Here is a 25,406-nt window from a genome sequence, read left to right on the forward strand (position 1 = left end):
CCGTCCACTACTATTCTTCCTTATATTTCATTTAACATTTATGCAAATTGCGAAAAAAGTCTAGATGGAAAATTGCGAATTGTGCGTAATGAACGTGTGCGTATGAATTACGTTCGCATATACGCACATATATGTATATGCGCATGTGCATTTGTGCGTATGCTCACAGTACTCCCTAAAAGAACATTTCTGCGGAGGTGACAGGGCATTGAGAACACGAAACCCATATAAAAATTCCGACGGTAATGAATTCCCCACGCCCTATGTGTTGCTAAATAGCTTGGACTGATTTTTTGCGTTTTTTTTTTTTCTGCAGATTGAGAGTTATAGCACTGTGCCACTTGCGCGTGCTCATTTGTGTAAATATATGCGGACGCGTATGCACACTTATACATTTGTTCACATCCCTTGCACGCATATACACGTGTAAAAGGAAAAAGAAAGAAAAAAAAAAAATTCTAATCATATTTCAAAACGATAATCTCAATATTTTGCTCTCAACCAGAAAGAGGAAGAGAGTAGTTTCTGTCATTTTTATTTATGTAAAAAGGGGAAAGTAATATTTTTTTTTTTTTTTTTGTACGGGCAATTTTTATCCTTTACACTTTTGTCTAAAATTTTTTAAAAATTGTATATTACGGAGCTTAACAGCTTCCTCGCTCCTTTGTTATTGTTAGATCAATAATTTGTCGTTTATTTTTTTTTTCCCCCCCCCCTTTTTTTTGGGAACAGCACAACTACAACGATGGTGAGAAGCACAAGCGAAAAGAATGATACGGAGGTCGATAATTTCTCAGTCAACATAAACAACAGCAACGACTTTAACAGAGTACTGAACGAAATTAAGCTAAAAGAATTTCATCGTGAAAAGTCGAAAAAAGGGAAGCAGACAAGGAGTAAGGTAAAGGCGAGAAATGGGAACGATGTAGAAAATGACATGGTAATCTTGAACTCGCAGTCAGACAAGAGCACAAGGAGCAAGAGGATTCTTAGCCAAAGTAGAGGAAAAGGAAAATTGATACAGGATGACGTGAATGGGATGAACGCGCAAGGTAACGATTTGTACGATACACCTGTTTTCCCGCAAATCACCTCCTTAATTCTTTACCATGAGAAAGAAAACAACAACTCTGAATCTTCCAGTAGCATCAAGCATGCAATAAACGAAAAAATAGAAAGACACAGCTCCAACCATAAAATGGAGAAACATACCATATATGATATCTATGAGAAAACATTGAAAAAATTGTCCATTGAAGACGAAAGTGATATCTTAAAGGAGAGTGATGAAAGCAACTTTTATTTTAATATGAACAAAAGTTTGGACAAGAGAAAAAGCAATATAAACTTTTCAATCTCCAATTTTTCAAATAACACTTCTGATGTGTCCTCATCTAATTTGATTCCCGCGTATCGAACAGAAGGAAGTAAGATGGAGAAAAAAATGAACCACCAAAATGAGAAGGATACAAAGTTGAGGGGAATAAAACATAGCGATAAGGATGCACAGACGAAGCAGTCGCGCCACCACAGTAAGGAAGAAAAAGTGCATAGGAAATTGGAACAACTTGCAAGAAATGGTGCCCCGGAAAGTGAATCGAATATTTACTACGATGAGAGGGCGTTTAACGTTTCGCACATGGACAGGGAACATCACAGTTGTAGGAATGGTGGTGATTCTTCCAATGAGGAGGGAAGCATTAGAGGAATGGTAAAGGGAAAAAAGATAATCGGTAAGGAACAGGGCAAAGAATCAAATAAATATGAAAACAAGTGCAAATCGAAAAGTTCAAACACAAGGGTAAATCTGGATGAAGAGCCCGACGCGCGTGATGCAGAGCTCCCAGCAGATTTGCTCCGTACGAACGAATTAAAATCGTCAGGGAACGAATACCTTACGCAGAAGGAACGTGATTATTTGAATGTGTCCAACCCTTTATCAACTGGGAACTTGCATGAATGTGGAAGGGGGGAAATGCAGAAAGGAGAAATGGGAAATGAAAAATATAAGGTAGCCAGCACAAAGGGGAAAGATCAAATTGTGGATAACTATTATGATAATGACGTGTATGACGAGAAGGAGACAGTGCGGGCATCGCTGAAAGATATACCCGAAATTAATACTTACCATTCACTGAACAGTCTATTGCACAAAAGGAAAAAATATATAAATGGAAGAACGGATGAGAATTACGCAACATCAGAAATGACCACAACAGATTCTGAATGCTCGATAGATGAGAAACTTAATATGGGTGTGTCATATGATGATTTTAAAAATAAGAAGCAAAGTGAAATGTTGTCCGTTGTACAGGTCAGCAGAAGTAAGGAAAAGTTACTGAAAGTGGTAAATAGTGAGCAAATTTTAAATATTAGGAAGATTCTAAGAGTAATGCGCGAATTTTATATAGGATTTATTGGTCTACAATTAATTTATTTTATAACTTATCTTCTCTTTGGTAACAATAGCGTCTACTTAATTCAAATTGTTTCTATATCTTGCACCTTCTTTTCGCTTTTGGATGCCAATTACCACGGCTACTTATTAAATGGCTTTATTGATCTTTGTATTGCAGTTTTCCTAAATATAGCTATTTTAGAAGATATTTCCGGTTTTAAGAGCTTAAAATCTAATGATGTGTTAAAAAATATAACCCTGTCGAATGTCGTTTTCCTGTACTTCTTTTCTGCATTCTCCTTTTTGAATGGCTATTTTATACACAAATTGCATTCCATGGAAAGAAGAAATATAAAGCATGTAATACGGAGCATCGAGTCCAAGGCAGAGCAGGCTGTTAGGAGCGGAACGCTCGCTACGTCACCTTCCAAAAGTATTCATTAGGATATTCATGGGGTGCGCGCGCAAATGTGCTTTATGCATACATATACACGTGCATGGGGACATATATATATATATATATATATATATATATATATATATATATATATATTTATGTGTTCGTTCAATTGTTGGCGAATACGAATTCGCAGAAGGGATGAGTTAACACTGTTTCTTGGAACTACATGAACTTAACCGTGCGTGAACCTCTTTTGAGGCATAAAAGTATTTTATGTAACAACTGTGTCACGCCCCCTTATTCCGCGTGAACCTTAGGGAAGAACAGTGTGCGCACATTTGCATACGTGCTGTTCCTTGTGTTTCCGTTATTTCCCTATTCGTGTATATTTTTCTTTGTTTTGTATTTTTTCTTGTTGTTGTAGGATTTAGCTTAATAGTGGCCTTAAATTTTCCTTCTTAGTGAACACTGCAAGGAAATAACTACGCTTTGTTGCAAGGTGCTTAAATGCAGTGGGAAATGGGTCTTGCATTTAAACTTCTGCAATGAAGAGCGTGCACAGTAATGTGTACTTTGTATACTGGAATATTCCTCTTAGACATTTCACATTTAATAAATTAATGTTAAGCAAGCTGTATTTGAATTCTTCCAATATTATTCTTATCAATGCCGTTCAATTTATATTAATATTCTGTATAGGGCATATTTCGGGAATTGTAAAATGTGTAAAGACCAGGCCACAGCAGATGGCCAAATTTGTTAGGAAGAGGTGAAAGCGGAGTATAATTTAACTAAATGAAGTAAGTTAAACAAGTGCATGATTTTTTTCCGATATATTTTTTGTGACAAATTAATTATTAAGGCATTTTTAATTTTTATTCTCTCTCCTTTCACTTTCATATTTTTTATGCAAACAAAAGAACCTTCCCTTAAAAAATTCTTTTTTTTTTCGTACCCCCTCTTAGAATTTTCTTTCCTTTTCCCATTTTAAGAAACCTTCTTTCTTCTTTTTCCCCCTTTAAGAACATTACTTCCTTTTCCTCCCCATAAAGCTTTTTTCATTTTCCTCTTCGAAAACCTTCCTTCTCCTTCCCCCTAAACCTTCCTTCCTTCCCTACCTTAAAGCACTCTTTCTTTGCAAACCCCCCTAAACCTTCCTTCCCCCTAAACCTTCCTTCCTTCCCCTTTCCCCTTTCCTCCATTCCTTCTCCCTTTAAACCTTCTTTTTCTTCCCCTTAAACCTTCTTTCATTCTTTTCCTTCCTCCTTCAGGAAACCTTCCTTCTTTTCCTCACCTTCTCCTCTATGAAATAAAAAAAAAAAAGAAAGAAAAGTGGAACCTCTCACCTTCCTTCTCCTCCCTTAAGGAGTTAATTAGGAGGCCATATATTGTTGTTCTAATAACCGAGGAAGGAACCTTCTTTTCCTACCTTGAACAACCGTTTTTTCCCCTCCCTAAAACAAAAATTTCCCCTTCCCTCCCTTAAGGTGGTTAAGTAGCAGGACATATCTTATTGTTCTAACCCTAAACCGAAGAGAAAGAACATTCCTTCTTTTTCTTCTTACATTCCTTCCCTTAAACCAAACATTCCTTCCTTCCCCTAAGGTGCTTAAGTACCAAGCCATATCTTATTGTTCGAACCCTAAACGGAGGAAAAAGAAAACCTTTTTCCTCCTAAACGTTTAAACCTTCCTTTTTTTTTTTTCCCATCCCATAAGAAACCTTCCTTCATCCTTCTTATATTCCTTTCCCCGTTTAATAAAACCTTCTTTCTTCTTTTCCCCCCTTTGAAGAAAACATTACTTCCCTTCTTATATTATTGTTTTTTTGGCAATGAAAAAAAAAGAATAAAAGGAACGGGGTAGTATAGGAACGGAACGAATAAGAAAGAAGAAAAAAAGGAAGAGTAGAACGAAATAGAAAAGGAAAGAAAGGAACGGAATAGAAAAGAAAAGAAAGGAACGAAATAAAGAAAAGAAAAGAAAGGAACGAACAGGAAAGAAGGAACGGAACGGAATATAGAGTAGAAGGAACGGAATAGAGGAGGAACGGAATAGTGGAGGAACGGAATAGAGAAGGAAGGAACGGAACGAAATAGAAAAGAAAAGAAGAAAGGAACGGAATAGAAAAGAAAAGAAGAAAGGAACGGAACGGAATAGAAAAGAAAAGAAGAAAAGAACGAATAGAAAGGAACGGAATAAAATAAAGGTAGTAGAAGAAGAAAAGAAGAAAAAGAACGAATAGAAAGGAACGAAATAAAGAAAAGAAAAGAAAGGAACGGAATAGAGAAGGAACGGAATAGAAAAGAAAGAAAAGAAGAAAAGAAGAAGGAATAGGAAAGAACCAATAGAGAAGAAAAGAAGAAAGGAAGTAAAGAAAAGAAGAAAGGAACGAAATAGAAAAGAAAAGAAAGGAACGGAATAGAAAAGAAGAAAGGAACGAAATAAAGAACAGAAGAAAGGAACCAATAGAGAAGAAAAGAAAGAAAAGGAACGAAATAAAGAAAAGAAGAAAGGAAAGGAACGGAATAGAGAAGAAAAGAAGAAAAGAACGAAATAAAGAAAAGAAGAAAAGGAAAGAAAGGAACGAAATAAAGAAAAGAAAAGAAAGGAACGAAATAAAGAAAAGAAGTAATTTTTCTTCCTTTTTTTTTTTTCTTTCTCTTTTGTGATTCTGTGTGGGAAATTTTGGGAAAAAAATATCCCTATTATAGAAGTCGAAGACGAAGAAGACGAAGAAGACGAAGAAGAAGAAGAAGAACAACAATTCATAAACATGGCGGACAGATTCGCAGGATTATTAGCAAAATGGTACGAGGGTCAGGGAGGAAGTACCGGTCAAACTGGTCAAGATGGCGGCTATGTAAGGAATTATAATTTCTTTTTCCAAAAGGGAAAAATTAAATGTTCCTATAACATTTGGAAATATTATATGTACATATATGTATATATATATATATATGTGTATATATATATGTATATATACTTTTCTCTCTTTTTTTTTCTTTTTGTTGTTCTTTGTGTGCAGGCACAGTTGCAGAAAGAAATGGAGCAAATGCTTGATGAATTAGGGAAAGATATGGATGCGGGGACCAGCGACGCGGATGTGGCGCGTGCGTGTGAAGGGGCGGGGGATAAATACCAGAGTGACAACGGAAGGATTGTTCAAGACAAGGAAATATGTAAAACGCTTATGAAAGCATTATATTGGATGAATGGACGGAAGGGGGGGTCCACAGCAACACACGCGGTGGGTGGAGCAGGGGAGGAGGGTCCGAAGGATTTGAAGGAATATTTAAGGTGTATAGTAGGTTACAGTGCTATGATAAGACTCCTAAAAAATAAATGTGAAGTGGAGAAAATTATAGAAACTGTTGAAAATGCTAAAGCGAGTGCAGCAGGGGGAGGGAAAGAAATTATTAATGAAAAGTGCAAGGGTATCAAATATGGGGATATTTCATGGGGTTCCCAAATTTTAGGGAAACCTCTGGCAGATTGGGTACAGAAATTGAACAGTAAGGAGAGAATGATGAGGTTATACATGGGTTGGGCACTGTGCCCGAAGAAGGGGACATGGAATCGTGGAAAAATAGAGGAAGGTAAAGATGAAAGTAAGGACATTCTTCAATTGTTAAGAGAAAAGAAGGCCGCGGAATTACACGAAAAAGTTTATCAGCAGGGGAGTTCGGCGTCTGCCCCCGGAAGTTCAACTTCACAGGATAACATATTAAAAAAAGTTCTCAAGGAAGCAGCATCATGCACATCGGGACCAGGAAATGGTGGCATGAAGAAGTGCCTAAAGGAAAAACTGGAATTAGAAGTAGGTAAGTAAAAATTATCTAATTGAGCAATATTTGACATTCTGAGTGAGTAATATTTGATGTTCTGAGAGAGTGAGGGAGTAAGATGTGTGCTTTGGGGGAGTGATATTTGTGGTCCGGGATAGTAAGGTTTAGGGTTCACGGGTTTCAGGGTTTAGGGTTTCAGGGTTTAAGATTAGGGGTTTAGGGTTCAGGGTTTAGGGTTTAGGGTTTAGGGGTTTAGGGTTTAGGGGTTTAGGGTTTAGGGTTCAGGGTTCAGGGTTTAGGGTTTAGGGTTTAGGGTTCAGGGTTCAGGGTTTAGGGTTTAGGGTTCAGGGTTTAGGGTTTAGGGTTTAGGGTTTAGGGTTCAGGGTTCCGGATTCCGGGTTTAGGGTTTAGGATTCACGGTTTAGCGCGTAAGGTGTGTCTGCGGGGATGTAAGGGAGGGGGAAAAAGAAGGAAGGAAAGAAGAGGAAATGAAAGGGAAAGGAAGAAAAAGGAATAGAAAGAGAAGGAAGTTGAAGGAAAGGAAGGGAACAAGTAGGAGAAGGAAAGGGAAAGGGAAAGGGAATGAGAAGTAAAAAAAAGGGAAAGGGAATGAGAAGGAAAGAAAGGGAAAGGGAAAGGGAAAGGGAAAGAAGGAAAGGGAAAGGGAAAGGGAAAGGGAAAGGGAAAGAAGGAAAGGGAAAGGGAAAGGGAAAGGGAAAGGGAAAGAAGGAAAGGGAAAGGGAAAGGGAAAGGGAAAGGGAAAGGGAAAGGGAAAGGGAAAGGGAAAGGGAAAGAAGGAAAGGGAAAGGGAAAGGGAAAGGGAAAGGGAAAGGGAAAGGGAAAGGGAAAGGGAAAGGGAAAGGGAAAGGGAAAGGGAAAGGGAAAGGGAAAGGGAAAGGGAAAGGGAAAGGGAAAGGGAAAGGGAAAGGGAAAGGGAAAGGGAAAGGGAAAGGGAAAGGGAAAGGGAAAGGGAAAGGGAAAGGGAAAGGGAAAGGGAAAGGGAAAGGGAAAGGGAAAGGGAAAGGGAAAGGGAAAGGGAAAGGGAAAGGGAAAGGGAAAGGGAAAGGGAAAGGGAAAGGGAAAAGGAAAAGGAAAGGGAAGGAAGGAGAAGGGAAGGGAAGGAAAAGAAAAGGAGAAGGAAAAAGAAAAGGAAAAAAAAAGAAAAGGAAAGAAAAAGAAAAGAAAAGGAAAGGAAAGGAAAGGAAAGGAAAGGAAAGGGAATGAGAAGGAAAGGGAATGTAGGTTGGGGGAAAGGGAATGTAGGTTGGGGGAAAGGGAATGAGAAGGAAAGGGAATGAGAAGGAAAGGGAATGAGAAGGAAAGGGAATGTAGGTTGGGGGAAAGGGAATGTAGGTTGGGGGAAAGGGAATGAGAAGGAAAGGGAATGAGAAGGAAAGGGAATGAGAAGGAAAGGAAAGGAAAGGAAAGGAAAGGAAAGGAAAGGAAAGGAAAGGAAAGGAAAGGAAAGGAAAGGAAAGGAAAGGAAAGGAAAGGAAAGGGGGAAGGATATAGGAGGAAGAATATAGGAGGAAAAATATAGGAGGAAAGGATATAGGAGGAAAAATATAGGAGGAAAAATATAGGAGGAAGAATATAGGAGGAAGAATATAGGAGGAAGAATATAGGAGGAAAGGATATAGGAGGAAAGGATATAGGAGGAAAGGATATAGGAGGAAAGGATATAGGAGGAAGAATATAGGAGGAAAGGATATAGGAGGAAAGGATATAGGAGGAAGGATATAGGAGGAAAGGATATAGGAGGAAAGGATATAGGAGGAAAGGATATAGGAGGAAAGGATATAGAAGGAAGAATATAGGAGGAAAGGATATAGGAGGAAGGATATAGGAGGAAAAATATAGGAGGAAGAATATAGGAGGAAAGGATATAGGAGGAAAAATATAGGAGGAAGAATATAGGAGGAAAGGATATAGGAGGAAAGGATATAGGAGGAAGGATATAGGAGGAAAAATATAGGAGGAAGAATATAGGAGGAAAGGATATAGGAGGAAAAATATAGGAGGAAGAATATAGGAGGAAAGGATATAGGAGGAAAGGATATAGGAGGAAGAATATAGGAGGAAGAATATAGGAGGAAAGGATATAGGAGGAAAGGATATAGGAGGAAGAATATAGGAGGAAAGGATATAGGAGGAAGAATATAGGAGGAAAGGATATAGGAGGAAAGGATATAGGAGGAAAGGATATAGGAGGAAAGGATATAGGAGGAAAGGATATAGAAGGAAGAATATAGGAGGAAAGGATATAGGAGGAAAGGATATAGGAGGAAAGGATATAGGAGGAAGAATATAGGAGGAAAGGATATAGGAGGAAGAATATAGGAGGAAGAATATAGGAGGAAGAATATAGGAAGAAAAAGAAAGAAGGAAAAAAATAGAATATTTAAAAAAGCAGGAAAAAAAAGAAAAAAACAGGAAAATTCAGATTCCGGGTGTTAGAATATGGTTGTTTTGGGGGTGTTAGAATAAGGTTGGGGGGGTGTCAGAATAAGGTTGGGGGGGTGTCAGAATAATGTTGTAGGGCTGTTAGAATAAGGTGGTAAGGTTGTCAGAATAGGGTCTTAGGGGTGTCAGAATAGGGTCTTAGGGGTGTCAGAATAGGGTCTTAGGGGTGTCAGAATAGGGTCTTAGGGGTGTCAGAATAGGGTCTTAGGGGTGTCAGAATAGGGTCTTAGGGGTGTCAGAATAGGGTCTTAGGGGTGTCAGAATAGGGTCTTAGGGGTGTCACAATAGGGTCTTAGGGGTATTAGAAGAAGGTTGTAGGGGTGTTAGAATAAGGTGGTAAGGGTGTCAGAATAGGGTCTTCGGGGTGTCAGAATGTGGTCTTAGGGGTGTCGGAATAGCGTCTGAGGGGTGTCAGAATGGGGTCTTAGGGGTGTCAGAATAAGGTTGTTGGGGTGTTGGAATAAGGTTGTTGGGGTGTCAGAATAAGGTTGTAGGGGTGCAGGAGTAAGTTTGTAGGGGTATTAGAATAAGGTTGTAGGGGTGTCAGAATAGGGTCTTAGGGGTGTCAGAATAGGGTCTTAGGGGTGTCAGAATAGGGTCTTAGGGGTGTCAGAATAGGGTCTTAGGGGTGTCAGAATAGGGTCTTAGGGGTGTCAGAATAGGGTCTTAGGGGTGTCACAATAGGGTCTTAGGGGTATTAGAAGAAGGTTGTAGGGGTGTTAGAATAAGGTGGTAAGAGTGTTAGAATAAGGTTGTAAGGGTGTTAGAATAAGGTGGTACGGGTGTTAGAATAAGATTGGGGGGATGTTGGAATGATGTTGTAGGGGTGTTGGAATAAGGTGGTAGGTTTGTTAGAATAAGGTTTTAGGGGTGCTACAGTAAAGTTGTTAGGGTGTTAGAAATTAGATTCCGGGTTTAGCAGTAGGGTTCCGGGTTTAGGAGTAGGGTTCCGGGTTTAGGAGTAGGGTTCACGGGTTTCAGGGTTTAGGGTTCAGGGTTTAGGGTTCAGGGTTTAGGGTTTAGGGTTTTACGGTTTAGGGTTTAGGGTTTTAGGGTTTAGGGTTTAGGGTTCAGGGTTCAGGGTTTAGGGTTTAGGGTTTAGGAGTAGGGTTCCGGGTTTAGGAGGAGGGTTCCGGGTTTAGGACTAGGGTTCCGGGTTTAGGAGTAGGGTTCCGGGCTTAGGAGTAGGGTTCCGGGTTTAGGAGTAGGGTTCCTGGTTTAGGAGTAGGGTTCCTGGTTTAGGAGTAGGGTTCCTCGTTTAGGAGTAGGGTTCCGGGTTTAGGTGTAGGGTTCCGGTTTTAGGAGTAGGGTTCCGGGTTTAGGACTAGGGTTCAGGGTATAGGAGTAGGGTTTCGGGTTTAGGAGTAGGGTTCCGGGTTTAGGGTTCAGGGTTTAGGGTTTAGGAGTAGGGTTCCGGGTTTAGGAATAGGGTTCCGCTTTTAGGAGTAGGGTTCCGGGTTTAGGAGTAGGGTTCCGGATTTAGGAGTAGGGTTCCGGGTTTAGGAGTAGGGTTCCGGGTTCAGGAGTAGGGTTCCGGGTTTAGGAGTAGGGTTGCGGGTTTAGGAGTAGGGTTCCGGGTTTAGGAGTAGGGTTCCGGGTTTAGGAGTAGGGTTCCGGTTTTAGGAGTAGGGTTCCGGTTTTAGGAGTAGGGTTCCGGTTTTAGGAGTAGGGTTCCGGGTTTAGGAGTAGGGTTTCGGGTTTAGGAGTAGGGTTCCGGGTTTAGGAGTAAGGTTTCAGGGGTTAGCTTTAGCTGCTTTAAGGGGGAAGAAAGGAAAAACTCCTCGCAGACAGGGACCGTATACTACACACCAACCGGATTGTAGTAATCGGATGGTATGAAACCGATGGTATGAAGCGGATAGTATGAACCGGATGGTAGTGATCGGATGGTAGGATTCGGATGGTATGAACCGGATGGTAAATACGGGATGGTGGGAAGTGGATGGTATGAACCGGATGGTAAAAACCGGATGGTGGGAAGAGGATGTTGGAGACTGGATGGTGGTAACTGGATGGTAGTGACCGGACGGTATAGGCCGGATGGTGGGAACTGGATGGTAGTAACCAGATGGTAATAACCGGATGATGGTGCGCGGATGGTATGAACCGGATGGTATGAACTGTATGGTATGAACCGGATGGTAGCAGCCGGATGGTATGAACCGAATAGTATGAACCGGATGGTGGGAACTGGATGGTGGGAAGAGGATGGTGGGAAGTGGATGGTGGGAACAGGATGGTATTAACCGGATGGTAATAACCGGATGGTAGAAACCGGATGGCAGGGACGCATCCCAGCATCCCTCCCGGGAGAGGAGTGGAAGAACTCCTCGCAGACAGAAACCGGATACTACATACTAACCGGATTGTATAAACCTTCTGGTATGAACTGGATGGTGGGCATCGGACGGGATGAACTGGAAGATGGAGACTGGATGGTATGAACCGGATGGTATGAACCGGATGGTATGAACTGAATGGTATGAACTGGACGGTGGGAACTGGATGGTGTGAACTGGATGGTAGTAACTGGATGGTGGGATCTGGATGGTGGGATCTGGATGGTGGGTACTGGATGGTGGGTACTGGATGGTGGGTACTGGATGGTAGTAACCGGATGGTAGTAACCGGATGGTATGAACCGGATAGTATGAACCGGATGGTGGGAATTGGATGGTAGGTATCGAATAGTGGGAAGTGGATGGTGTGAACTGGATGGTATGAACCGGATGGTAAAAGTCGGATGGTGGGAAGTGGATGGTGGGAAGTGGATGGTGGGAAGTGGATGGTGGGAAGTGGATGGTGGGAAGTGGATGGTATGAACCGAATGGTATGAACCGGATGGTGGTAGACGGATGGTATGAACCGGATGTATAAACGGGATGGTATGGACCGGATGGTGGAGACCGGATGGTGGGAACTGGATACTACACACTAACCTGATGGTATGAAGCGGATTGTATGGACCGGACGGTATAAACCGGATGGTAGTAGCCCTATGGTGGGAAGTGGATGGTGGGAAGTGGATGGTGGGTACTGGACGGTGGGAACTGGATGGTGGGAACTGGATGGTATGGAAGCCGGATGGTAGGTACCGGATGGTATGAACTGGATTGTGGGAAGTGGATGTTGGGAAGTGGATGGTAGGAACTGGATGGTGGGAAGTGGATGGTGGGAAGTGGATGGTGGGAAGTGGATGGTGGGAAGTGGATGGTGTGAAGTGGATGGTGGGAAGTGGATGGTGGGAAGTGGATGGTGGAGACTGGATGGTGGAGACTGGATGTTGGGAACTGGATGGCAGTAACTGGATGAGAGGAACGGGATGGGAGTAACCGGATGGTAGGAACTGGATGGTAGGAACTGGATGGTAGAAACCGGATGGTACGAACCGGATGGTAGAAATAGGATGTTGGGAACCGGATGGTAGACACCGGATGGTAGACACCGGATGGTACGAACCGGATGGTACGAACCGGATGGTAATAGTCGGATGGTAGGAAGTGGATGGTGGGAACTGGATGGTGGGAACTGGATGGTGGGAACTGGATGGTATGAACAGGACGGTATGAACCGGATGGTATGAACCGGATGGTGGGAACTGGATGGTAGTAACCGGATGGTATGAAGCGGATGGTAGGAACCGCATGGTATGAACCGGATGGTATGAACTGGATGGTATGAACCGGATGGTATGAAACGGATGGTATGAACCGGATGGTGTGGACCGGATGGTGGGAACGGGATGGTAGGAACTGGATGGTGGAGGCTGGATGGTGGAGACTGGATGGTATGAACCGGATGGTAGTAACCGGATGCTAGTGACCGGACGGTATAGACCGGATGGTAGACACCGGATGGTAGTGACCCTATGGTGGGAAGTGGATGGTGGGCACCGGATGGTATGAACCGGATTGTAGTAACTGGATGGTGGAGACTGGATGGTGGAGACTGGATGGTGGGAACTGGATGGTGGGAACAGGATTGTGGAGACTGGATGGTGGGAACTGGATGGTGGAGACTGCATGGTGGAGACTGGATGGTATGAACATGATGGTATGAACTGAATGGTATGAGCCGGATGGCATGGAAGCATCCCAGCGTCCCTCCCGGGAGGGGAGTGGAAAAACTCCTCGAAGACGAAAAACCGGATACGACACAACAACCAGATGGTAGGTATCGGATGCTAGAAACCGGATGGTAGGAACCCGATGGTATGAACCGGATGGTATGAACGGAATGGTATTAACGGGATGGTATGGACCGAATGGTATAGACCGGATGGTATGAACCGGATGGTGGAGACTGGATGGTGGGAACTGGATGGTGGGAACTGGATGGTGGGAACTGGATGGTGGGAACTGGATGGTAGAAACTGGATGGTACGAACCGGATGGTAGTAACCGGATGGTAGTAACCGTTTGGTAGTAACCGGATGGTAGGTATCGGATGGTAGGTATCGGATGGTAGGTATCGGATGGTAGGTATCGGATGGTAGGTATCGGATGGTAGGTATCGGATGGTAGGTATCGGATGGTAGGTATCGGATGGTATGAACCGAATGGTATAGACCGGATGGTAGGTACCGGATGGTATGAACTTGATGGTATGAATCTGAATGGTATGAAACGGATGGTATGAGCCGGATGGTATGAAACGGATACTACACACTAACTTGATGGTATGAACCGGATGGTAGGAACTGAATGGTATGAACCGGATGGTAGGAACCGGATGGTATGAACCCGATGGTATGAACCGGATGGCAGGGAAGCATCCCAGCATCACTCCCGGGAGGGGTTAGGAAAAACTCCTCGCAGACAAAAACGGGATACTATACACTGACCTGATGGTGGAAACCGGATGGTATGAACCGGATGGTATGAACCGGGATGGTATGAACCGGATGGTAGGAACCGGATGGTATGGACCGGATGGTATGAACCGGATGCTAGGTACCGGATGGCAGGGACGCATCCCAGCATCCCTCCCGGGAGGGGTAGGAAAAAACTCCTCGGAGGCAACAACTGGATACTATACATCAACCACATGGTGGAAAGTGGATGGTGGGTACTGGATGGTGGGTACTGGATGGTGGGTACTGGATGGTGGGTACTGGATGGTGGGTACTGGATGGTGGGTACTGGATGGTGGGTACTGGATGGTGTGAACTGGATGGTGGAGACTGGATGGTGGGAACTGGATGGTGGGAACTGGATGGCAGTAACCGGATGGTATGAACATGATGGTATGAACCGGATGGTATGACCCGGATGGTAGGAACAGGATGGTAGAAACCGGATGGTAGTTACCGGATGGTAGTTACCGGATGGTAGTTACCGGATGGTAGTTACCGGATGGTAGGTACGGGATTGTAGTAACCGGATGGTAGAAACCGGATACTACACACCAACCGGATGGTAGTGACCGGATGGTATGAACCGGATGGCAGGGACGCATCCCAGCATCCCTCCCGGGAGGGGGAGAGGAAAAACTACTCGCACACAAAAACCGGATACTACACACCAACCGGATGGTAGGTACAGGATGGTAGGTATAGGATGGTGGTGACCGGATGGCAGAAACCGAATGGTATAAACCGGATGGTATGAACTTGATGGTGGAAACCGGATGGTAGTGACCGGGTGGTATGAACTGGATGGTAGAAACTGTATGGTTGAGACTGGATGGTGGAGACTGGATGGTGGAGACTGGATGGTGGGAAGTGGATGGTGGAGACTGGATGGTAGGAACCGGTTGGTAAAAACCGGATGGTATGAACCGGATGGCAAGGACGCATCCCAGCATCCCTCCCGGGAGGGGTAGGTAAAACTCCTCGAAGACAAAGACCGGATACTATACACCAACCGGATGGTAGTAACCGGATGGTATGAACCGGGTGGTATGAAGTGGATGGTATGAAGTGGATGGTATGAACCGGATGGTATGAACCGGATGGTATGAACCGGATGGTAGTGACCGGACTGTATTAACCGGATGGTAGTAACCGGACGGTATAGACCGGATGGTAGAAACTGGATGGTAGTGACCCGATGGCAGGGGAGCATCCCTGAATCCATCCCGGGAGGGGTGGGTAAAACTCCTCGAAGACGAAAAACCGGATACTACGTACTAACCCAATGGTATGAACCGCATGGTGGGAATTGGATGGTGGGAATTGGATTGTGGGAACTGGATGGTATGAACTGGATGTTATGAACCGCATGGTATGGACCGGATGGTATGAACCGGATGGTATGAACCGGATGGTATGAAGCGGATGGTATGAGGCGGATGGTATGAAGCGGATGGTAGGAACCGGATAGTATGAACCGGATGGTAGGAACAGGATGGTAGACGCCGGATGGTAGAAGCCGGATGGTGGGAACTGGATGGTAAGGACTGGATGGTGGAGACTGGACGGTATGAACTGGATGGTATGAACCGGATGGTAGTAATCGGATGGTATGAACCGGATGGTATGAAGCGGATGGTATAAACGGGATGGTATAAACCGGATGGTATGAACTGGATGGTATGAACCGAATGGTATGAACCGGATGGTAGGAATCGGACGGTACGGAAACCGGATGGTAGGAACCGGATGGTAGGTACCGGATGGTAGGTACCGGATGGTAGGTACCGGATGATAGGGACTGGATGGTATGAACCGGATGGTAGTGACCGGATGGTAGTAACCGGATGGCAGGGAAGCATCCCAGCATCCCTCCCGGGAGGGGAGTGGAAAAACTCCTCGAAGACAGAAAGCGGATACTACACGTCAAACGCAAGGTGGGAACGGGACAGTGTGAACTGGATGGTAGTAACCGGATGGTAGAAATCGGATGGTAGGAACCTGATGGTAGTAACCGGATGGTAGGTACCGGATGGTATTAGCCGGATGGTATGAACCGGATGGTAGGAACTGGATGGTAGACACCGTATGTTGGAGACTGGATGCTGGATACTGGATGGTGGAAACTGGATGGTGGGAACTGGATGGTAGGAACCTGGATAGTATGAACCGGATGGTATGAACCTGGATGGTATGAACCGGATGGTAGGAACTGCATGGTAGTAACCGGATGGTGGAGAACGGATGGTAGGTATCGAATAGTGGGAACCGGATGGTGGGAACTGGATGGTGGAGACTGGATGTTGGAGACTGGATGGTGGAGACTGGATGGTGGAGACTGGGTGGTGGAGACTGGATGGTGGAGACTGGATGGTGGAGACTGGATGGTATTAACCGGACGGTGGGGATAGGATGGTTGGGACCGGATGGCATATTAAACCGCAAATTTAGAACAATCCTAAACGAAAAAAGAAAGAAAAAAAAAAAGGAAAAAATTTTTCATAGATTGTGAATGACATACATTTACTTAATCTACATAAGTACATACATACATACAACATACAACATACAACATACAACATACAACATACAACATACAACATACAACATACAACATACAACATACAACATACATACATACATACAACATACAAAATGCAACATACAACACACAGCATACATATATATACATACACATGTCATTTTACATGTCCTATTAACTTTTTTTTCTTTCTTTTCTTCTTTTCGCAGCTAAAGTATGCATGGAAGACAGCAACAACAAGTCATTCTGTGAGCGTTTGCAATGTGCAGAACAGCATTGGCAATTGACGAAGGAGGCGCAGCAGGGAAGCGGCAGCAGCGTAAGCAGGGGGGAAGACTGTACATATATACATACATATACATTTATGTATATGTATATATGTATATGTGTCTATATATGCATATATGTATATATGTATATATGTATATGTATATATGTATATATATGTACACATATATGTATATATATATATACGTATATATATATGTATATACCTTCTCTTTCTATATAGAAGGAATTCTGGAAGGACAGCGTCAAGGAGAAGCTGGACAATCTCTTCACTAATACGGCGGGAGGCAGTGGTGGCTCCACTTCTAACCAATGCGACAACGTGCAAGACTTGGATACTGCAAACAGAGCAGCATGCAATCACATGGCAACACTGTTGAACAAGATGAACACAACTCAAAATGGGAGTAATGACCCTAACGAACTGTCTAATCAAATTATAAAATGTCTTTTATTAAAAGCATATGCTGAAGAATTAAAAAAAAGAGCAAAGGAGAAAGGATTTTGTAGCATAGATGAAGGGATAAACGAAGCCCTCAAAACTGCTGCGAATGGTAATAATGCCCTTTGCCAATGGAAAGAGACCGAATATGACAGTTGCAAAATAAACACAAATGGCACCACCAATGAGAAAGTAAAGGAAGAAGTGGTTAAATTGTTCCCGCAGAACACCCAAACCAAGGACGACGGAATACAAAAAACCTTGGCTAACTTCAATGAGAACAATGAGTTATGTGAACGAGTAAAATGTGCGGCGCATTGGTGGAAAGAAAACAACAAGACGGGTGGACAGGTAAGTGGGCATACGCCACCTGGTTGGGTAGTAAAGGAATGACAGTTACACATATACACATACATGTATATATGTATATATGTATACATATATACACGTATGTACATATACATATATACATGTATGTACATATACATATATGCATATATGTACATATGTACACATACATATATGTACGTATATACTTATACACATATACACATATACACATATACACATATACACATAGATGTATGTACGTATGTACATATACATATGTATATATATATACCACCACCACCTTATATAGAACAACTTTTGGACAGAGAATGGTGATGTTAAGAAATTGTGGGATGAATTGTCTGAGGCTATAAAGACGAAAGGTACAGCAGAGATTGGAGAATGTAATACAGTGGATGGTCACAGAATTGCCACTGACCCTGAAAGGAAGGCATGCAAGTATTTGTATGCGGGCTTCAAACAACTGTACGAACCGGATACTTCGTTTTCAACAGGAAACGATGGCATCCTATCTACGAAATACCCACCGTTGAGGCAAGCGATGGGTTGTTTATTATTACATGACTATGCGAAACATATGAAATACAAAGCTGTTTGTGATATTGATAAAGGGATAGAAAAAGCTTTCAGTTTATGGCAGGACCCCCGCGAGAAAGCACCTGATAATTGCAATGGCAGTGGCAAAACTTGTATTCCATGCAAATGGGAAAGAAATGAAAAGAAATGGGAGGAATGCAAAATTAGCACAGATAACACCGCAGTACAGAAGGATGTAAAGGAGAAATTGATGGACATCGTCAAGGACAACGACGACAAAATAAAAGAAATGGCGAAGGACGTAAATAACATGAAATTCTGTGATCGTGTCCAATGTGTAGCGGCCCGATGGAACAAACAGGATAAAAGTGGCAAAGACACGGTTGATCGTACTTGGGTAAGGAAATAACTATTACGTACATACACTTACATGCATATACGTACACATACATAAATGTACGTATGTATATACATATACATATATATATATATATAAATATATATTTCAATTTTAGAAGAAAGTGTGGGAAGGCGATGACGGTGTAAGGAAGGAACTAAAGGAGCTCTCTGAGAAGATAGAAACGAAGAAGGAGGAAGTTAAATCCCACTGCCTACATCTGGAGGATAATAATGGAAAGGATGCTTGCATCCTTATAGCAGCAGGATTAAAGAGTGTCTACGACGTCAATGACGGAAACGAAGTTGAAAAATCATTCAAAAGGACGATGCAATGTGTTCTATTGAATGCTATTGCAGACAAAATGAAGGATGATCTGCCATGTAAAAAGGAAAGGAATGTAGAGAATGGAATAAATGAAGCTTTTGGGAAGAGTGCTACTATTAAGAATGCAAGTAACGACTGCAATAATGATGGTGATAAATGTTTTAAGTGTGAGAGATTTACCGACTACTCAAGTTGCACAATAAAAGAAAGTGGCACTTCAGGGGCAGGAACGCATTTGAAGTCCAAAATTGACCCAAAGTTGGACGCTGAATATAAGGATGATAATAGTTCCTTATCAAAGTCTTCTCTAACGAAGACCATATGTAAGTAGACACACCACACAATCCTACTTCACAATTCTGGTACCACCACAATAACTAATTCATCCAAGTTCCATCCATCTGTCACCTTTCCACAGCAGACGAAAAGAACAAACAGAACAAAAACAAAAATACAAAAACAAAAACAGAAACAATTTGTTCTATATATATATATATATATGTATATGTATGTTTGTGTCTATGTGTTTATCTGTGTCTGCTTATAGGTAAACCGTGTGAAGAAAACAAGAGTAACAAATGTAGTCGCTTGGAGTGTATTGTGAAGAAATGGGAAGAAAGGAATAAAACAAAATTAAAAGGAACGGCGTCCGCTACCTGGGTAAGGAATGTGTGCTGATGTTGGAATAGAAACCATAACAATAATAATAACAATAATAACATCCATAACAATAATAACATCCACAACAACAATAACAAAGACAACATATATGTATACGTATATATGTATATATGTATATATGTATATGTATATATATGTATATGTATATATGTATAAGTATATATGTGTACATATATGTAGACATGCATATATGTATATGTATGTATATATATGTATATGTATATATGTACCTACGTACATATATGTATATATATATATATGTATATAACTCCCGTTTTATGTTTAGGATGACATGAAGGGTGACTTTGGAACAGAGTTAGAAGCACTGCTGAAAGACATGAATAACACTGATAAGCAGAATGACGTTGCCGACTACTGCAACGGCGGCAGCGGCGCCGGCTGGGAAGCCGGCGCTGCAAAAGAAGCTAATAAGACGGCTTGCAAGATGGTTGCAGCGGGGCTCCAACATATTTCGAAAATTCAGGAATCGTACTCCGGGGAACAGCAAAACCCTTATGATAACCAAGAGTTTAAACAATTTGCTTCCTGTTTAATGTTAAAAGCCGTCGTACAAAAAATGAAAAAAGACAGCAAAATTTGTGACATAGACATAGGGATTAGGGCCGCTTTTGCAAAGGCAGGCAACATTAAAAAGGACCATTGCAGAAATAAGACACCTTGCATTGAATGCAAATTGACTGAAAATTATGATGATTGCTCCTTTGACCAAGAAAAAACGGACAATGTAAAGGACAAATTGAATGAATTACTCACAGAGAAGGGAGACGACGTCAATGGAACCATCGAGGACTTACTTAAAACAGACCAAAAAGAGGCATCCCTATGTTCTCGTCTCCAATGTTTAGCATCTCGAGTTCAGATGGCCCATGGCAAGAACAGTGCAGTAAGTAGAATAAAAAGAAAAGGAATTAAAAAAAAAAAAAAAAAGAGAAGAAAAATTCAGATTCCTGGTTCAGGAAGAGGGTTGTAGGGTGTATGAGTAAGGTTTTAGGGGTTTTAGAATAAGGTTTTAGGGGTATAGGAATAAGGTTCCAGGGTTTAGGAGTAGTGTTGTAGGGTATAGGAGTAAGGTTCCAGGGTTTAGGAGTAGTGTTGTAGGGTATAGGAGTAAGGTTCCAGGGTTTAGGAGTAGTGCTGTAGGGTTCAGGAGTAGTGTTGTAGGGTATAGGAGTAAGGTTCCAGGGTTTAGGAGTAAGGTTCCAGGGTTTAGGAATAAGGTTCCGGGGTTAGCTTTAGCTACTTTAGGGAGGGAGAGGAAAAACTCCTCGAAGACAAAGACCGGATACTACACACTAACCGGATGGCAGGGAAGGCAAACCCGATACTACAGAACAACACGAAAAAGAAGGGAAAAAAAAAAAAAAAAAAAAAAAAAGAAAAAGAAAAAGAATGTATACTTATACATATACATCTGCGTATATGTATGTATATAAATATACATATGTATATATATATATATATATATATTTTACTCAACTTATACAGGAGGACTTTTGGAAGAAGGAAGGCGAAGTCGCCAACTTATGGAAAGAATTGTCCGAAGCAATGACGAAGACAAATGGAACTGACCACACCGGAAGTGGATGTGAGACAATGGAAGATGGTAGTGCCACTGGTGGCACCCCAGGTGCCACCCCTAGACAAGGAACTGGCCCTGAAAAAAGGGCATGCCAACATCTTACCTTAGGTTTCAACAAACTAAAACAAAATCCAACGAATGGAGGAAACTATAACCTTCTTAAGAACCCACTGTTGAGACAAACAGTGGGTTGTTTCCTTCTTAAGGAATATGCAAAAAAAATGAAAGACACATCAACTTGTGTTATCGATTCCGGTTTAAAGAAGGCTTTTGGTTCATGGAATTCAAATATTAATGTTACTTGCAATGGTGGCAAGGAACCTTGTGTTCCTTGCCAATGGAATGATGACAGCATTGACCAATGCAAAATTAACACAACTAACGCAGATGGGAGCATAACCCAAACGGAAGTAACGCAAAAGTTAACATTAGTTCAGCCCAAAATTGACGAGACCGCAAAAGAGAACCTACCGAAAATAAATAAAATGTCCACTTTATGCGATTATATTAGATGTGCCGGACCCAAATGGTTCAAAAACAAAAACGGGACTAGCGGTAACTCTAAGCACAGTTGGGTAAGTACTACTACCAACAACCAACCTACCACAACACTGAAGGATAGAATAAAAAAAAAATAAGAAAAAAAAAAAATATTCAGATTTCGGGTTTAGGAGTAAGGTTACGGGGTGTTAGAATAAAGTTTTGGGGGTATAGGAGTCAGATTCCGGGTTCAGGAGGGAGGTGTCAGGGTGTTAGAACTTAGATTCCGGGTTTAGGACAAAAGTGTCAGGGTGTTAGAACTTAGATTCCGCGCTTAGGAGGAAGGGGTCAGGGTGTTAGAACTTAGATTCCGGATTTAGGGGGAAGGTTTCATGGTATAGGAGTAAGGTTTTAGGGTATAGGAGTAAAGGTTTTAGGGTATAGGAATAAGGTTTTAGGGTATGGGAATAAGGTTTGAGGGTTTAGGAGTAAGGTTCTGGGATTAGCTTTAGTTACTTTAGGGGGGAAGAGGAAAAACTCCTCGCAGACAGTGACCGGATACTACACAACCAATTACATATATATATAACCTTCTCTTTTTCTTTTCACAGTGTCAATTTTGGGATGGCGCTGTTAAAGACGCACTTCAGAATATGTTCAACGATATCGCTGAAAAGGGAAAGAACAACAAGAATGCTGCATGCCAAGGCTTTGGTGATGGTAATGAACATAGTGTTGAAAGAAAAGCATGTAATCATATCACAGCAGGGTTAGACTACATTAACACTATTACAGGTGAGGCTACCACTCAGAATGGTCATCAGGATGATGATAAGTTTTTTAAACAATCTATGATGTGCGCAGCACTTAACCTATACGCAACTAAAATAAGAAAAGAAATGGAGAATAGTTGTCCCATTGATGAGACGAAAATAGAAGAAATGTTCGATAAATGGAATAATAAAAATAATAAAAATTCTTCGTCTTCGCCTCGGACTCCATGTAATGGTGCTAATACTAATGATTGTTTTGTTTGCACAAGGCAAAAAGAAGACTTTAATAATTGCAACCTCCTCCTTGATCAAGACTTAATTGGAACATCAACACCACCAGGTGCAAGTACAACTTGCAATGATAACGACGACAAGAACAATAAAAATGTCCCCCAAAAAATGGACGAACTCCTCGAAAAGGAACCCAAAATGGAACCAACATTAGAGAAAATAAATGAAATGAAATCTTCTTTCTGTACTCAACTCCAATGCGCAGCAAAAAAATACTACGTAAATGTCATAAACAAAAAAGGACAAAGCAGCGATGTGAACTGGGTAAGGGGCGGTAGACAGCTGCATATATACATATATGTATATATACACATATATACGTATATATGTATATATGTATATATATGTATATATATATGTAAATATATGTATATATGTACATCTATATATGTAAATATGTATATGTATATGTATATATGTATATATGTATATGTATATGTATATATGTATATACATGTATATGTATATATGTATATATATATATATATGTATATATGTATGTATATGTATATATATATGTAAATATATGTATATATGTATGTATATGTATATATGTATATATATGTATATGTATATATGTATATGTATATATGTATATATATGTATATGTATATATGTATACACATATGTATATGTATATATGTATACACATATGTGTATACATATGTGTATACATACATATATATTTTTTTTCCTCTTACTTTCTTTTTTTTTTTGTTCTATGTTTAGAATGCCTTGAAGACTGAAATCGTGACGGAATTAACAGCACTTTTAAATAATATGAACGACGCTACAAAGCAGAAAGAAGTTGAACAATACTGCAAAAACGACACTAATTGGAATAATAAGGGCCATACAGAAAGGCGAACAAATAGAGCAGCTTGTTTGCATTTTGCTTCAGGGTTAAAGCACATTTATACCCATGGTAATGGCCGTGTTAACGGCCCATCGTTTGGACAAACGATGGGTTGTTTATTTCTTAAAGAGTATGCAAAACAATTGCAAAAAGTGGCAAATGATAAGAAAAGGGGAAATAGTTGGGTACATCCTCTTTGTGACATAGATGAGGGCATAAACTACGCTTTTAATGAAAGTAAAAAAATTATGGAAGAAACATCTCCATGCAAAGATACTAATGGTACTAATGACTGTTTTGTCTGCATACAAAAAGAAGACGATTATAATAATTGCAAAATTGGCGATGACAATATAGGAAATAAAGCTAAAGATCTGTTCAAAAACGAATCGAAGCAAAAACTAATGCAACAAACATTAGAGAATACAGTCTGTCCCATCCTTATTACGGATCTTCTTACCCCTTTTCTTCCTTTGGCTCCTGTCTCTATTGGTCTTTCTGCTATGGCTTATTACCTTTGGAAGGTAAGATTAAAAAATTAATAAAAAAAAAAAAAAAAAAAAATTTTAATGGACAAAATTAATGGTTAAAAGGAAAAGAAAAATTTTCTTTAATGGTTAAAAGGAAAAAAAAAATTTTCTTTAATGGTTAAAAGGAAAAAAAAAAATTTTTAAATGGTTAAAAAAAAAAAAAAATAAATGTGTAAAAATAATATTTCACAATCTTCTTAACAAAAATATCCTCTCATTTTTTTTTTTTTTTTTTTTGTAGTATTTTGGTCCTCTTGGTAAAGGAGGACCACGTTTCAGAAGATCTCCTGCTGAAATACGCGGTCCATCGGTGCAGGAACAAGTCCTTGATCATGTGGAAGAAGCTGGTCCACATGAATATCAATTGGTGAAGGAACGAAAACCTCGTTCTACTCCAACAAGAACAAAACGTTCTGGTCCCGTGAATCGCCGCACTATTATTGAAATTCATTTTGAAGTGTTGGACGAATGTCAAAAAGGGGACACACAATTGAACCAAAAGGATTTTCTGGAACTTTTGGTTCAAGAGTTTATGGGAAGCGAATTTATGGAAGAAGAACAGGTTCCTAAGGAAGAAGTTCTTATGGAAGGTGTTCCTATGGAAAGTATTCCAATGGAACGTGTTCCAAGTTTAGGTTCCGTGTTTATGGTTTAAGGTTCAGTGTTCATGCTGTAGGGTTTATGATCTCAGGTTCACGGTTCAGGGTTTAGGTTTTAGGGTTGACGGTTTAGTTTTTATGGTTTTAGCGTTTAGGTTCAGGGTTTAGGGTTTAGGGTTTAGGGTTCAGGGTTTAACATGAAGGATATTGGTTTCACACCTTTTGTCCTTTTTTAATTATGCGATAAACAGACATAAGGAGTTTGAATATTCATGTTATTTCTTAATTTTTTTAAACTTCTTTTATTATTTATTTTTTTTGTCCTTTTTATTTTTTCTTTAAAAAAAAAAAAAAAAAAGAAGAAAAAGAAGATTTTTTCTTCCACATTTATTTTTTATTTTGTTTGCAAGCTTCTTTTTTGAAGATTAAAAAAATGTTCAATGAATTTTTTTTTTTTTGCTACAAAAATTTTGTCTTCATAATTTTTATAATTTTTTCCCGCCAATTTTTTTGTAAATATGTAAATATATCTTTGAAAAGGGTAAGGACTTTTCCTTTTTTTTTTTTTTTTTTTTTTCTTCTTTCTCCTTCCGCGTCGCCTCGTTTTGGATTGTTCTTTTCCTTTCATGCAGCGTTATTCACACATACACAAATGGAAGAAAAAAAAATAAAATAAAAAAGGAAAAGGAAGAAAAAAGAAAAGGAAGGAAAAAAGGAAGGATAGAGCAGAAAATGCTACGCAAAAAAAAATAAATAAATAAATAAAAGAACAAATACAGTAACAAACAATTAAACTAAACAAATAGTTATGC

General features: G+C 40.6%; 2 protein-coding genes across 2 annotated transcripts; both read left to right on the forward strand.

The window, feature by feature from the left end:
* Positions 1–745: 745 nt before the first annotated feature.
* PKNH_1138500 (basal complex transmembrane protein 1, putative) lies at positions 746–2,842 on the forward strand (the record flags this gene model as incomplete). Its single annotated transcript, XM_002261518.1, has 1 exon — positions 746–2,842. One exon carries the CDS (start codon positions 746–748, stop codon positions 2,840–2,842), a length of 2,097 nt encoding a protein of 698 aa, XP_002261554.1.
* Positions 2,843–5,573: 2,731 nt separating this feature from the next.
* On the forward strand, positions 5,574–24,650 carry PKNH_1138600 (SICAvar, type I; the record flags this gene model as incomplete). The annotated part of the gene is made up of 12 exons (XM_002261519.2): positions 5,574–5,660; positions 5,826–6,621; positions 16,652–16,761; positions 16,954–17,523; positions 17,813–18,457; positions 18,576–19,107; positions 19,332–19,444; positions 19,752–20,369; positions 20,972–21,640; positions 22,157–22,873; positions 23,339–23,989; positions 24,237–24,650. 12 exons carry the CDS (start codon positions 5,574–5,576, stop codon positions 24,648–24,650), a joined length of 5,922 nt encoding a protein of 1,973 aa, XP_002261555.2.
* Positions 24,651–25,406: the final 756 nt, after the last annotated feature.

The sequence above is a fragment of the Plasmodium knowlesi genome, assembly GCF_000006355.2.
Source record: "Plasmodium knowlesi strain H genome assembly, chromosome: 11".
NCBI classification, from domain to species: Eukaryota; Apicomplexa; class Aconoidasida; order Haemosporida; family Plasmodiidae; genus Plasmodium; species Plasmodium knowlesi.